This window comes from Anarrhichthys ocellatus, unplaced genomic scaffold (assembly GCF_004355925.1).
Source record: "Anarrhichthys ocellatus isolate YVR2014 unplaced genomic scaffold, GSC_Weel_1.0 scaffold199, whole genome shotgun sequence".
Taxonomy (NCBI): Eukaryota; Metazoa; Chordata; class Actinopteri; order Perciformes; family Anarhichadidae; genus Anarrhichthys; species Anarrhichthys ocellatus.
The window spans coordinates 114,973-131,505 of NW_022280229.1; the positions used below are offsets into that span (position 1 = coordinate 114,973).

A 16,533-nucleotide genomic window follows, 5' to 3' on the forward strand; every position below is an offset into this window, starting at 1 on the left:
GTATTTTTGAACATGGCCCATTTTTACATTTGCTGAATGTCACATTTTCAGTTCCAACACAGCATCGGTTAGCTGTGCGTTCTCCTCCTCCTCCTCCTCCTTTTTTTTTGTCAAACTATTTGCTTGACCTGCTGATTTGAAGTCTCAATAGCTCCCGCCTACACAGCATTGTGGCCCGGTAGACAAAGAGCATAAACACAGACTGTAAAAAGCCAGATCTTTGTGAACATTGATATTCTTTGAGTTAGATTTATTGATATAATATTGACATTTGTAATCGATGGTAGTCACCAGGCTTTGAAAACAACAGATACCATTAAAACAATTTGGCAGAACTCAGCTGTGTTGACCCTTCATCATCACATTGTTGTTGTGGCATCGCCTTTTGTCTTTAAAAACAAGACTCGACATCCTAACGAACTTAAGAAAGCCAAACACTTGATAGTTTCAAATCAACAAAAACAGAATCAGAAGAGATATCTCTGCTCCATAAGGCTAAAAGGAATGAAAATGCTTATCATCTCATGAGATCTTCAACACAGATATTCATCATGAGTCCTGGGGCTCCTTGTGGCAAGAAAATAACACAAAAGTTTCACATCACGTGGTTTTGTTTTAGGGGTGTTTTTTTTTTTCTGGTGTAATCCATAGTCTTTAAGTCAATAAATATCTTCATGGTTAAGTCTTCTAGTCCATAGGAATAAAACTATTATACAAAGAGAGATCTGGTGGTCAGTAGAGTTCAGAGACAGCTACTGTTGATGCTGGATCTAAAGTCAGGAATATTTTTGGATATGATGTTCCCTGGTACTTTTCCTCCATTCGTTCGGTGGAATGCCCGTGATTATTGTCCTCGTTGGTCCCTGCTTTCCACAAGTCCTCAAAAACACACATGATATCCAAACGTCCCGCGGTGTTGGTCAAAGAAACAAACGTCTGGCTTCAAACGAGGTTATCCTTGAAACAGAGGACTATCGCGTGACCTGCAAAGAAAGAGAAAGAAAAAGAAAAACAGCGGTAGGGATCAGAAGAAGATTTTGTCAGTGACATGAATGGATGCTGGGGATAAAAAGAGATTTGACTCATTAATGATGACAAATAGTAGAAGTACGACTCTAAAAACCAGTGCTATCTGACATGCAATGTGACAGAAACCACTGAGAGAGCAGTGGAATAATTAAACTTAGTGTGCTTATTAGCTGAGACATCTTTAAATAAGCAGAAGGGAAGCCACAAAATTGAAAAAAGCCAAAATATTTTTCAAATTAGAAAGTCAAGTGTTGAAAAACAGTGGTTTTGTAAACAAGGACAAACTTCTATACACAGTAGTACAATAAAATATTAATAATTTCAAAGAATAGACATCACTTTGTTCAAATTAGGGCTGCAACTTAAGTTTATGTTATTATCGATTATTGTGAAGATTACGTTCTCGATTAACTAATAGTTTGTTGAAAGCCATAAAATATGGAAAACGTCGCACAACAATTCCCTTAAGCCCAAGTTGACATATTCAAACTGCTTAATTTCATCGATCAGAACCCGAAATAATTCAATTTACTAAAATAGGAGACGAAGAAAACCAGCAAGTATTCACATATAACGAGCTAGTAATTGCTTAAATGACAGCTCTCTAATTAGCAAATGTTAGCATGCTATCGAGCTAAACTAAGATAGTGAACTGAGTAAACAATACCTGCTAAGCATCAACATGTTGGCATTATCTCTATAATAGCATGCAGATGTTAGTATTTAACTCAAATAGCAGCTGACTCAATCAGGTTCTTGTCTATTGACCATTTATTAAATTGATCATTTCAGCTCTACTTCAAAATGTAATCTCGTTAAAGCAAACTCTTGTTTCGGTGCTGCAAGTCTCGAAACAGCCGATCTGTCAAAATTGTGACAGGTTCAAGGTGAGTGTATTCCCAGCTGGTCTGTTTATAATTCAAACATCTGCGGTGTTACGCAGCAGAAATGAGAAGACGGTGAGCAGCTAGAAGTCAGATGTACAGTAATGCAAATAACATAGTGCTCAATGATTTCCATGCAAACAGGGGATATCTTTATTCATGACGACACACTGCTGGCATTAGTTTTTCATGAATATTAATCTTAAAGATTGAAAGATGCAGTTTGGACTACCCTCACTTTAAGCAGAACACTAAATATACTCTGGGAGGAGAATGTTGTTCCTTGTTGGTTTGCCCTTTAAAAGTAGAACACAAGTAACTTTTTGACTTGCCCTCTGATGTAAGAAGCACTGTGACACACACTTACACACACACACACACACAAATAAACTTGCACATTACTGTCATTCAATTAGCAGTTGGTGTGGTCTCACCAGTTGAACCAGCGAGTGGCTTACCGCTCACAATCAGTCATCCGAGCGATACAATTCTAATATTTTGTGGAAGTGCAGCACGTCCTGCTGTTCAGGGAGCCACAATTTCATTTTCACTTCCATGTGACAATCCTCAGGAACCACTACGTGAGGGAGCATGTGAAAATGATTTGGTCTTGCTATTGCTGCAGCAGCCGGCTTGTCAACAAACATTCATGCATTAGGTTAAAACCGTGTTATTTGGTCAAACAGCATTATCAGATGTTTGTCGTAATAATCAACCAATAAATGCTTTTACAAACATGTTCGTTATTGTTGTTACGTACACGATTTCTATTTTTCACGCGTTCTGAGCTCTTTGTCATTATAAAAGAAACATGAAAACAAGGTAAGATACACAAACATGAACACAATTTTAATTGTAAGAGCAGCATTGAAAGGGAATTTCACTGAGAAATGGGAGGGATAAAAGACACAAAATGAACAGAGTAAAACAAAGCAATGTATACGGCGGCAGGAACAAACGTGTGAAGCCAAGTGAAGTCTCATCAAAGCAATTAGCATGGCGTGGTGCTGTGGTTTGTCACTGTGAGGGCTGCTGGTGAGTAAACACACAAAGGGGACTCAGGAGAACAGAGGGCAGATCCTCAGGGTTTGATGCTTAAGCCACTTCAGGATGAAAGAGCACAATTGACGGGTCAGCTGTAGGTTCTAAGACTCTACCTTTGATGGAGAGCTACTGAAGCACACGTGTGTGTGTGTGTGTGTGTGTGTGTGTGTGTGTGTGTGTGTGTGTGTGTCCCATAGTCATTATTATCTAGACAAAATTATTTAAAATAACTAAGCTCTATAATCTTTCAATTTCCTCAGTTATGAATGCAATCATCTTGTCTCATCCCTTTGGACTTTTATTGAAGAATATTATTTCATGGTTTTAATGTTGCTCTAAATTTGCAAATTGCATGTCAGGTCAGCCTCCAGCAATGTATCAAGGTACTATAAAAAAACAGATCAATCGTCGGTAGACTGAAAAGAGGAGCGTCTTCTCAGGCTTTCCATCGACTAAACATCTCACGTCGTCTTTCAGCCTTTTAACACTCAAAATCTGTTCATTCACACACTGTTTCTGACTGACAATACACTGTGCTATAATCTAACACACAGTATGGCTCAACTTCAGTGACATTAGCTTATTTAGAGGGAAAAATGAGACACATTTTGAAGCAGACTGAAACCACAAGCACTTATTTGTCTTTAAACAACTGCATGACTTATACCTTAAGGGGTTAACATTAATACGTTGACTGACGTTGGTTGGTAGAGTAGGCTGAGAGTACAGCTTCGAAAGGATCTGCAAATCAACCCTCTCATACAGGAGAGTTCTGCTAACTTCTTTGAAAGTAATTTCAAGCAATAGGAGAGTCTGACGTGCTGTTTTTAATGCTGTTGCTGTGAAATGTAGCTGGCAGGGTTTGTGGATGGGAAGCCAGCGAGGGATTGTTGTTATCACTGCACTAGCGACTCTTACAGGTTGGTTAGGGCAGCATTGCACTGCAAAGCGGCTTAAATCTGGGTCGATAGTACGAATGTCCACGTGAGTTACTGCCTCACAGTGACGCTTCGAATGTGAATATTCTTGGCTTGTTAATCAAACCTTAATTTAGACTTGACTCTCACTGTATTTTAAAATGACTGTAGGCAGCAACTTTAGCACCTCCATCTCACAATGCTACACCCCCAACCCCCACTCGGCAACAGTTGCAGTGGGAAAAGTATATGTTGCACCTTTTAACTTCTCTTTTTCATTTCCAATTAGGTCCTGATGCCTTTAAATATATATGTAGTGCTTAGATTGTTCTTTTGTTATATTTTTATGAGAAATAAACTTTTTGTCTTATGTGGGATTTACCTGCAGTCATAGAAAACACTGCGGATTCAAGATCGCTAGGTTATTATCTATCTTCTAAAATATGCGTTCTCATAGAAATCCCACCGCTCAACTGCACCTGTAAGCCACCCTTCACTGAGAGAAGGTATCTAGAGGTCAGCCTCAGCAACAGTCCAGGAGCTGACTGCTTAATGAGCTTCTGCATTCGTCCACCAGGAGCTACGTACATGCATACTGTGGTACGAAATGTATTGAGAATTGCATATTTGCACATAAGTGCAGAGCACAGGACGGGGAAATTGGCTCAGAAACAAAAACACAAAATGGTACAGTTCAATTTCTACATTTCAAGCTGGAAGTCATTACACAGTGGCTAGTAGTAACTTTTAAACGATAGTGGTTAAAAAAATTGAAGGTTTATTTCCATTGCGTCTTGAAAAGAAATCCACCTCAGACGGCTATCCGTCACCAACCCTCAACACATTCTGAACAAGCATCGCAGCACCTGTCAAGTGGGAAGGCTTTGTGGTTCTTTTGAGCTCTGATTGATAGGAAGTGAAACGCCGGAGCTGCCAGGGTTATAATCCCTGACATTACCAGCAGGACTATAAAACTAGCTGCTAGCGGACATGCAGAGAAAGAGCGAGCAACGGGAGTTGTCCGAGAAGGAGCCTGCAGGGTGCCACGTTGCCTGATTTATTGATGTGACTTCATCATGAGGTGAAATGACACATCATTCTTTATCAACAATCCCACCGCTGGACATTAAAGAAGAAATCATTTATATGGGGCATGTACTGCAACTGAGATGTTTGTTTACATCTCTATTGTGTATCTACTTTGAGAAAATATGAAATAAAAGGCATGTACTATAGAATTGCAGAGCTGTTTGATTGCTTCTTTTTTGACATTGAAACTGTTGCTCCTTCATTTCATTTTCTTCCGTCTTGATCGCCAGGTGATGCGATGATTTGTACACTGTGATCTGTAGGCTTCTGCTTTTTAACCTGTTTTTGCTACATTCTACACATGTTGTAAACCCTTCTGTCTGCTTTTCTGTGAGTGCACTTAGTGACAGTGTGGGCTCCATGGTAGGGGGCGGGGGGGCTTACTTGTGACTTGACTGAACTCTGGCACATCATATTTAAAAAGTCCAAATATATTTTCTATCAAAGGATGCAGCATAGGTAAGTTGCTTTAAAAGAAGCGGGATTACTTTTCTCAAAAGAAACACCCCCTGAACTCAATCTTCAGCACAACGCTCCGTTTGTTCCTCAGAATGATGTTAACTGTGCAGGAAGCTCGGGCACAGAGGTCCTCCAGCATACACCGGCTGTCCCTTGCCGGCTCTCTGTAGGAGGCAGCAGGGCCACGAGCATGCAGCGACCCCCGCTGACTTCCAAATCAAAAGAAGAGTCGAGGTTCTGACGGGTTCTACTAGCCACCTGGACCCCTGCTTGTCTGTGCCTCTGTTTCTGCTTTCCCGTGGCTGTGTGAGAGGGCATGAATTATTAACCCGGCTAAAATAAAAAGCTCTGCTTCGTCCATGCCTCCTGTAGCCATGAATAATGGAAGAGGCAGCTCAACTACAGGCGTTTGTTGAGTCAAACACTAGCCTGTGATGGATGGCTAAGGGCCCCATGTGCCCCCCCCCTCTCCCGCCTCACCTAGCATCCACTTCAGGTCCTCCACACCCTGAAACCCAAAACACGCGTCCAGATAACCTCTATTAATCTCAGGAATGCTACAGCTTGAGCCTTCCTGTCCTGCCTCAGCACATCCTACTCGACTATTTGGCTTCCTGGGGGGATTTTTGTTTGTTGTTTGTTTGTATTTCTCCTGCCTTCACTTGCCTTTGTTTTGCTTCTCGCTGGCACTTTTGAAGTGATATGCAAGCCTGCTCTGACTGTTCAAAGGCGGGACCCGACTCCAGCCTGCTCCCTTACCCTTAATGCTAAAACCAAGAGGATGAGGTGGAGACATGTGAGCTGGATCTCTGCTCTGCTCCCAAGAGGGAATGTTTTCCAATTTGTACCTCTGAACTCACTGGTGTACAATCATGCTGATTATTATAGAGGTGATAATTAATTGTTGTGTGCCACATGCGTCCAAATGTCATTCCTCACCTAAACCACCAACTGAGAATTGAGTGTTTTATGATGATCATTTCTATATTTATTTTATCTTTTTATATACATTCTGTCCTCAACTTAGAGTTCATTCCTGATCTTATTCATTATATATAATTATTATTATTCCTGTGCATCTGTCTTGCACACGTCCTTTCTAATCTGTAATTCAGATTTTTTTTGTGAAATTATACTTTATGTCCATGCAGACAGAAGACAAAAGATCGATGTCCCTTCATTTAATATCAAATCTCCATTAACATCTGCATTCACTCACTCTAGGGAAGCAATAGTGAACAGTATTGAGGCATCTACAGCACGCTGGTGTCTTGTTTTCAGGTAAATCATTGATTGGACAGTTTTGGCGACTGTCATCCTGCATCATCAACACTACATGGACCCATGTGGCGAATTAAAACACTGGAGATCGACAGCAAGCAATGCATCGTATCACTGCACCTTATTTGTTCATTTGTTCTTCTCCGATGAGCTCAAACAGAAATAATAGAGCATTATAAGAGCATTGTTACTTGACTCTGTACAGAATATCAGTGACATATTTCACAATATGATATACAGTACAGATGAACACTGATTCTCCAGTGCTACGTGAACAATTCGTCGGCCTCCTGCTCGATCCCCCAGTGTTGCCCGATTTCTAGATACCTGATCTACTTTGCCGAATTAGCAACTTAAGTAAAAATACAATAAACTGATTGTACTTAACCTTCCACAACAAATTACGAGATGTTGCCAAATAGATATCTGAACTTAACTCACCCCTTTTTAAGAAACACTTCACTGAATCTCCCCTGTGAGTCACATCTTCCTCTCCTGCTGCCTCCTACTCCTGCTGCTAGCTCTCATCTGAAGTTGATAAAAAAAAAAAAACTCCTCTAGTGCTATCTCGTTTCTTTCTTTTTCTAACACGTCTCAAGCCCTCCTCCATTATTCTAGGGTCACATTTTGTTCCAACTGTTATTATCCCAGGCCATGGCCGGACATTTACTCATCCGAATAAAAGAATATGTACCATTTTTGTGAATCAAACCCACCTTGGTTGTCTTAACTTTGTTTCCTGTACTGCAGCTCCATCCTTTGAGATCTGGCAGCACTTTACACTCTTCCCCATCCATGCAGGGATGCATCTGGCACCACCACTTCTGTGCAACTATGGATGCTGTGAGGAGAAGAATACAGTAAAAAAAAAAAAAAAAGGAGGAGGCAATTCAAAGCATGCTTTTTTAAAGTGTAGCTAGCTTCTGCCCTGGCTAAAGCAACAGCAAGTTCTTTTGGTCTCTATAAACATCACAGCGATTGAAGAGAGCATCTCTTGATCTCTGCCAGATAGAGGAGATCCGCCAGTCTTGCCCCAGTGTGTTTTCAGGTCTGAATTGCAGTGTGTGGGTCAATGTCAAGCCGGTGAGCGTTGTGAGCAGGTGTGTGAGCGGTGTGAGGAGGGTGAATGTTAGTATGAGGGGGTAACAGAGCGTGCAGCAGACGGTTGAGCGTGAAGGTCTTAAGTTGCTCCGAGGAGACCTCCAGGGGAGAAACAGCTTCCCCTGATCAGCTTCCCCTGTCAAATCTGAGGAATTCCCTGTCGGAGCCATTACAGTGACAAGAGGAAATGGCGATCGATGCACCTGTAACTGAGGCCAACCTTTGACATGATATTAACTGATCTGGCCTTCTGTTTACTCCGCTGAACACAAGGTCTGATATGGTCTCGGTAACGGACAACAGGGGCGAATGAATGAACTGGTGGGCGATTTGATTTTAAGGATTATAAAGCCTTCGAGACACAGCAGCAGGATCACAACATCCTTTTTTTTCTTCTTTCATACAATAAACCTCTCATACCCAGATAATGAGCACCGGAAGCTTCGTGACAGGTTTGACAGTTTTGTCCCTGCATTTCTACCCTGATCAGAAGTCAGTCTCATATCATTACCAAAACTATAATGAGAAGCCTGGCATACCGTCTACACAAGATGGAGCTGCTCTTGTTGTTCCCGCCACCTGTCCAGGGAAGCAGGAGCACTTGACAGTCTGGGATCTCTCTTCGATCTTGTTCTTGTTGCAGCATCGGTGTGCGGCAATTACCTCACAGGTTCCTGCTTTCACATGAACTGGAAGCACAAACGTACGCAATGGTTAGAATGCATGTGACGGCAACAGTAATTCCATCTTGTCACCAACCGTCAGAGCAACAAATAATAGAACGCTATGAATATTATGTTGGTAAACGTTGTGTTTTATGTTCACGTGTCAAATGCTTTTTGTTAGTTTTTGTTTGATCAGGCTTGTGTTATTCTAAATCCCATTAAAAAAGGCCGTAAACAACAGCATTTGTCTGTTCTCTCACTGACTTCCATGTCTGTGTCACTCAGCTGCAAGCCCGTGTGTTTCACAAACACATAGTTTCATTAAAAAATGTATTAAAAAAAGTCATTTTGTGAAATAGCTGGGCACTGTAGTTTTTAGCAAACATGACTCAAACAGGACTAAAAAGTGCATTTATTGGGAACTATTTTCATCTGCGGATTAATACATTACGGCACCAGAACGGCATGAATAGAGTTGTTTCAAAACAGTGCCCCTGTTTTAACTCGTTTTTGTGTGGCACAGTGGAATAAAATATATAACATGTATAACATATATTTGTCAACATTCCACTATAGTACTTGATACAAACTTCATACATACATCTTGAGCAAGTATTTTGTATGAAATTGTGAATAGTTCAACATTTTAGGAAGAAATCTTGCTGGAAGTTAGATGAGAAGATTGATACAAACAACAGCTAGTTTGTCTCTCAGCACAGTCCTGTTTCAAACATCCAACGGCTACTTATAAACCCAGGTCACCCCCCCAGGTGGAGGAGCCTGACTTTGAACCACAGTGCAGCTCTACCTGCCCACGTATCCTTGAGCAACATACTTAATCCACTGACCCTGCACCCCAACCAGAGGATGGGAAAGACAATTTCTCCATTGGGATAAGATTAATATAGTTATACAACATCAAAAACACATATACTTCTACAAAATGACTGGATTAACATCACTTAACTGCTTATTTACGTGGAAGAACATTACAATATCAATTATAAGGACGTTGTTTTCACTCCCATTAAGTTGGGTCAAACATCAATACTGCTCTCTATTTTATATTCATTACTTTTCTGCATAGACTCATCTCTATTCTGAGCATGTCGCTGTATTTACACGAAACAATCAGGATTGGACGGGTGAAAAAAATAAATAAAAAAAGCATTTGAAAAGTTTTGACATTCCTTTCAGATAAGCCTTAATTATGCCTGTAAAGATTTTCAATTTGGAACTTGACTTGAAAATAGATTGCAGAAGCTCCCATCTTCCCATTACCTAGCAATCCTGAAATCTCATCTACAACATTAAAAACATTTTGCTTCCAATCAATAAGGTGCTATTCACATTCCCACAAAAGGCAAGACAACAATTGCCGATTGAGTGTTTTTGACCGAGCAGAAACTTACTGATGCAAAAGCGGGTCAGGCTCCATGCCCTTGATGTGATTATCTTTAAGCCACCAGCCAGCCTCCCGATCAAAGTTAATTTCAAAAGTTGGGATAGCTTGAATAGAATATTCAAACTTTGTTTAAGAGATAGATGCGCACGGACAATAGGCAATCACAAAAGGTGCAATGAGCAAAGACAATCATTGTAAATAACCTGATTATCTAGAAAGAGCTCACTAATTGTATCTGGCCCTGCAGCATTACAAATCACAAATCAAGACGGCAACACAGTAAGATAATATTTACTCCTACATTCCATTTGAATTAGCTGTCAAAAATAGATAGCGTCAAGGGAAAGATGTCATACTGAAAGCCTTTAAAATGTTCTCAACCTTGTCTGCTAGTCTTGCACAATGATCGGCTTCATTGGATGTAGTTTGGCCGTATGTACGCCCACTCTGCTGTGATGTGGAAAGGAGGAGGGAAAAGCTACAGAGCGAGCTGCGGTTATGTCTGGTTTGGGACTCTCGGCTCATTAAGGTGCAGGAAGCGGCTGGTTGGGGCTGCCCGTGTGGAAAGAGCTGCTGATTAAAACTGGAGCTGCTGGCGAAGGTTGCTGACTCTTAGCCTGGACCCTATACTGCCATGCAGTGTAGACAGGATGAGAGGTCAGAGAGCAGAGCGCCGTGGTCAGACGAAGTTGGTAACGATCCGTACGAGAAGAAACAACCATGAACTGCTGTTGTTACGAAAACGTAAACTTGGGGAAGAACAAAACAAAACTGAACTAATGAAGAAAATAAATATTACTACAAATGTAGACATGGAGCGCACCCGCGAGTTAATTAAATGGAACAATACATTTAAGAGATTAACTCGTAAAATTCTCAACATTAAAGAAATGGTTTTGCATTTTGGGAAACACACTACACATTAGCTTTTCATGCTAAGCTATAAGAGCGTTAGATGAGACGATTGATCCCGCTCCATTGAAGCTACGGCCAGGAGATAGTTAGCTTAGCTTAGCATAAGCCACTGTAAAACCACAACTGTATGAATTAAACAAAAGAGATAAAAAGTGTTAATTAGTGAGCTTTAGAGGAGATGAAGGGTGGCTTTTTATCTTAGGATGATGCCATATTAGTTTCGCAAGAAGTTTCCCAAACTTTTTCACTCAGGATATTTTTTTTTAAATGTGGAAAGGATGATGTAAAATTTGTAATCAGCATACTAGTTTCTTCCCTCTCTTTAAAATGTGAGAGGAATTCTCCTTTAACTGTATTTTATTTGTTTTGCATTTTATTGTACATTTTATTCTAGTTTGAATTGAAGTATTCTTATCATTCTTCCTCTGTGTTCTGATTTTGAACTAGTTTGTTCGAAGGTAATGACTACTAAAGGGTTCTGGAGAAGCATTTTAGTGCCAAGAACATTTTATGAATAATTCAACATTCATTCATTATTTAGAAAACACTTTGGGCATATTTCACACAACCAGAGGTGTATATATTACTTCTATTTACGTCCTTTAAGTCAAAAATACATGAATGCATACAGCTGCGGCTCTGGGCTGTTAAGAGGTCCATGTTTTGCTCAAGGACAATTTGACAATGGTCGGAGCACCATTGAACCTCTGGTTCTCTGGTTGTTCAACCACCAGGGTCACCCTGTTCACAGTACAAACCATGCTCTTTATAATGGGAGCCACTGAGTGTGAGAGTCGTGAAGTGCAACATACAGATAGGCTGCTGGGCTCTCTCTGTGTTTGTGTGAATGGCTCAAAACACCTGTGATCAATACATTTCTATTAAAGCACTTAGGACTGTCATCAGTTAGAATCACCAGGCAGCGACATCAGCAAGAGGGAGAGATGAGAGACAAAGAGAGGTGAAAGGACAGGGACCACTAATGAGAACTGGCATGAGGCCCAACCCCTCAGCCAATCAATACCACTCTGAAGCAGATCACTCTGCACTACAATCATACGCATCGATCCCTGATTGATGAATTCCAATATGCAACCAGAACCTGCACAGAGTTGGAAAAAAAAGGACAAAACGGTAAAACAAACTGTATTAAGACTGTGATGAAACATGAAATCTATTTCTATGTTGTCACATTTGTTTTTTTTTGTTTACGCTTTTTATTTGGTGCACAAATATTACATTCTCTATTTGTGTTCGTATTGATTACATTGGTTAAGAGAACACCAGTTCGGTTGCATGGTCCTCATCTATCCCTCACGTTTACGAATATGCCAACATTCACGTCACTGCTAGTTGGAGTAAAATTCCCTCCTCTTGTCGAGCCTTTACAGCTGCAAAGTTATGTAAGGAAAAAAACACAGGCAATTCAATGGAAGTTGGCTGATAGAAAAACCTGAAATAACTTGAAGTCTGCAGCGGGTGATTTAAACAGCCCAAAACATCCTTGGTACCCGTCTACCAAGAATCCGTGATTTTGGTGAGATGAGGTGCCCGCGCAGAGTCCAAAGGAAATTAAAAGAGAACACCCACCCCAGCCACAGCCTGTTCACCCTGCTGCCATCAGACAAGCGTTACGATATAAAGTATCAGCTGTACTACCAGAGTACAGAGCAGCTTCTTTCCTCAGACTGTAAGTCCTCAACTCATTCTCCTTACATTATAAATGTATTTTCCCTCCTTGTGTCGTATAAAGAGACTACAACTTGCACGTACAAATGTATAAAAAGCAAAAGAGGAAATCAGCGAGTAGTGATTAAATAAAACTGATAAAAAATGTGGCTATTTCTGACAAGCAGTCAGCAGTTATCAGTCAGTTATTCAGAAAACTACTGTGTGTCAAACACTGTGGGCTGCACAGCACTGTGCATTGGTTCATGGTAAATAGTGTGGCACAACTAAAAGAAGAAAATACAAACCTGCCATTAGTTGTATGAGGATACAGTGCATTTATAAATAAGACCTTGCAGTGTGTGAATCCTCTGACAGATGAAAAAGACAAATTTACGGATGCACTCTCCTTTCAATTTGCATATTTAGCCTGTCACCCGCTCCACTCTCTTTGACTTGATATTATGTTATTCATGCAGCAGTTCACTGACATGATGACAAAAGAGGGGCAGAGTAAAAGAAAACCATGGCTTTATTATGTTTTTTTCGGGTATATTTTTACTTTTTGAGGCATTTTGTTTTCACATGGTTTTATGTTCCAAAACTTCCTCCTGAATGACAAAACCGGCTGCCAGTCACTTTCACCCACAATAAATTAATAATAAAGAGATTTGATTGAGTGACATTAAAAGCATTGATTATACAGGGATGACTTTTCTTAGAAAGTGAGACTTTCATATTAAACAAGTATACCATTGACTATATTAGATCTAAGGTCAATCTGACACTAAATATGTATTTTTTATGTATAGACAGGGTTTTGAAGCTGACCTTTGTAAAAATCATCTTATGTAGGCCACGTATACATTAAAAATAGGCAGTAATTCGTCAAACTAAATCCGGTCCCAGCTCAGAAAGTCCTTGAGAAATCCCACTGGACAACCAAAACATTAACGTTGCTTAATGCTGTACATTCATTTGTGGACTGAAACTTGTTGCCGGTCACTGGGAAAAGAGCTGTCCTGTTGTCCTTATTAAAGAACTATTCATGCGGGTTACAACGAAGCCACGGGTTGCTTTCAGCTTCGGCAGGAATCAAACAATTGATCTAACCTGCAGCTAGGGAGGCATCAAGAACAACACACTGCTCCAACTGTCATATGCATCACTGGGCGGATCAAACTCACCTGGCCAGTCAAGCACAAGTTACAGTAATCGAAGCACAATGTACGTCAGAAAAACAGAAGCATGCCGTTGATTTTAATGCTGACAGGGAGACCTTACCGATCGCAAGAAGCCAGAATCAGAAATAAATCATGTGTCAAACATAATGCATAGGATGTTATATATGTCATTGTGACACTGAGGAAGCATTCTGTTGAAAAAAGCATATAAGTACTAAAAAGATTCTGTCATTGGGGTAATATCATGTATGTATTCCTGGAATAGATGAATTTTCTTTGTGCAACAATTTTGGTTAACATCATTCCTAAACCTGCCAATTTCTGGAACATTTCTGAAACAAGGTAAAACGTACATGAAGACATTTTACAATACCTGCTACCACTGGCAGAATTATTTTTTTGTTTTAAAATAATAGGCTGAGTTTGAAGGCTCAGGCTAAGACAGATGGTAAAACAACATTGAAAACTGCAAATTTACATAACCAACTTGAAAAAAAACACAACTGCTTAACGTCACAAAGCACTCATTAAAGTTGACATCCACAACTTTAAAACTATATCGGGAGTGGCGGAGCTTGTTGTGTTTCATATGCAAACCTCTCTGTTATGCTGGTATGCAGCGAGAACTTACAGAAGTGATAAAGTAAGACAGCATCAGTGATTCCTAATTTAACAGGTACACCCTGAGAAACCCAATCAACACTTCTCAACCACAGTAAATGTCTTATTTCACAGACGACATTAAAGCTAGAGCCAAATATCGGCCGGCAAATATTGACTTATAGTAGATATATGTCTATCTGAATACATGTTGGACCAAAGAGGAGGGATGTCAAACACAATTGGTATTAGTACAAAAATTAAAGTGTGAAAATGACATCATCGATCAAACACATTTCTTGCCTGGAAGCTGTGACTTCATGGAGTTTAATTGTCACCATGCGGTTGCCAGGCACCCAGCAATGACTAAAAAGCTTTTGTATAGATTAAACAAACAAGACATAACCTTTTATTCGATGAGCTTTGGAGGTGCTGGTAGGGGGATTTTGTTACCTTTGGACAGAGCCTGGATAGCGGTTTCCCCCTGTTTACAGTCTCTATGCTAAGCTAAGCTAACTGGCTGCTGGTCCTAGCTTCATATTTAACTTACAGACATGAGAGTGGTATGGATCTCTACTGCCACTACCAGTGAAAATAAAAAAATCACAATAAATATTGGTCAATGTCATTATACTTCAAAATGTTCTCATTATTAATTTTGTACAACAGTAACAAAATCACATTTATGAATTATGAATAGTTTTCATTGTGTTGTTATTTCAACAGTCACCATTAGTAATCCAAGCACACCCCCTAAATATCATCAACAAACACGTCTGCAACATGAAAATTCATGATGTGGAACACAAAGTTAAACAAAACTTGTGCTGGTTGCATCTCAGGATTGTTTAAAATAAGAGTTCAGCGAATTGCAGAATTTTCTCTCTTTTGTCTTCAATGTTTGAATTGACCAGAGAACAAGAAAAAGACACAAAGTCTTGAATGTGAATGACCTGTTACATAACTTTAGACAGTAAAATATTCAGACAAGGCAATTTAATGGTTAGCTACACCACTCGGAAGCGGACTCACTGACACGAAAAACAACACCAACGCTGATGAGGCCAAAATATGATATCTTTTTTTAATGACTGTGTTTTGAACCACAGAGGAATCAATAAGCAGTGAATCACGGACAGGATTTATACCGTTATCAGCTGTGTAAGCTCCAGCACATCTTCACGCCTACCCAGGGAGTGGAGACTGTATGGAGGAACGTAATAACTGAAATACGTACATTACAGCCCAACCGTTTTAATAATCAAACTAATTACACAGCCATTTACAGTCACTTATAAAAAACACACTAATCAAGAACCTGGTCATCTAAACACCAAGTGCAGAGGTCACACTAGCACACTTTACAGCCCTTGGTGACCAATCATTTTGAGTGCCCGAAAACGTTTACCTCAAATCGAATGACATTTTTTGACCGCCCTGTTGACAAGAACAGACGCATCTGCCTGACAGGAAACAAACTTCTTTATCCACTGAGGCGTGACGCAACAAGTCCGGCTTCAGTAGGCTTTCACCACAGAGGGACAGAGCAAAACATGCAGTGTGTATTTTCTGTTTCAATCCGACCTCATGCAGCATGCTTGCCAGCCGGCCTTTTCCAGTCGGCAAGTGCGGAGGCAGATCAAAATGCTAAAAAAAGAGTCACATCCTGGCCACAGGCCCAGACCGCAGAAACAGCAGCAGCCATAAAAACAGAGGTTGTAGGCCATAAAATGGAGACAGCCTATGAATTAGTAATGATTCAAATCACACAGTTTGCTCCAGATCCCGAATACCCATTTTGGTCGACTCAAAAACCTCTGAATATGCTGAACACAACGAAGTGCAGCATCGTTTCCAGGTAAAACTGAGCCTGTGACGCTTAAGGACCACAGCTGCTCACCTCTTACAGACAAAATACTAATTAAAAGGAAATGTGTGTGTGTGTGTGTGTGTGTGTGTGTGTGTGTGTGTATGTGTGTGTGTGTGTGTGTGTGTGTGTACGTGTGTGTGTGTGTGTGTACACGTGTATTAAATGTAGTTTCAGGTAAAACCATTCAAATGTTTTGCTGCGACATTTAAAAGAAAGTATTTTAATGAGGCTGAAAACACACCAAAGACATACTATTATTGGTTTATAAAACATTCATGCCTGGTGAGGAACATGAAGAGAACTCTCACAAGACCAGTGTTTAATGGGATTACCATATTCAGAGGCGATTCACTCATTTCCATCCAGCTGTAAACCTGCTGAGCCGACAATCAGACCCAGCAAGACCCAAGAAATAAGCTGAG

The 16,533-nt window shown here is 40.3% G+C and overlaps 1 protein-coding gene across 1 annotated transcript in view; it reads right to left on the bottom strand.

The window, feature by feature from the left end:
* Positions 1-219: 219 nt before the first annotated feature.
* Positions 220-16,533, bottom strand: part of tafa3a (TAFA chemokine like family member 3a) — a 90,159-nt gene continuing 73,845 nt past the window's right edge. Inside the window, exons 3-5 of the mRNA XM_031878769.1 lie at positions 8,344-8,493; positions 7,420-7,544; positions 220-983 (exon numbers count right to left, since the gene is read on the bottom strand). Of these exons, the coding sequence (XP_031734629.1) occupies positions 972-983; positions 7,420-7,544; positions 8,344-8,493 (287 nt within the window). The 3' untranslated portion in view covers positions 220-971. The remainder of the gene's footprint in view (positions 984-7,419; positions 7,545-8,343; positions 8,494-16,533) is intronic.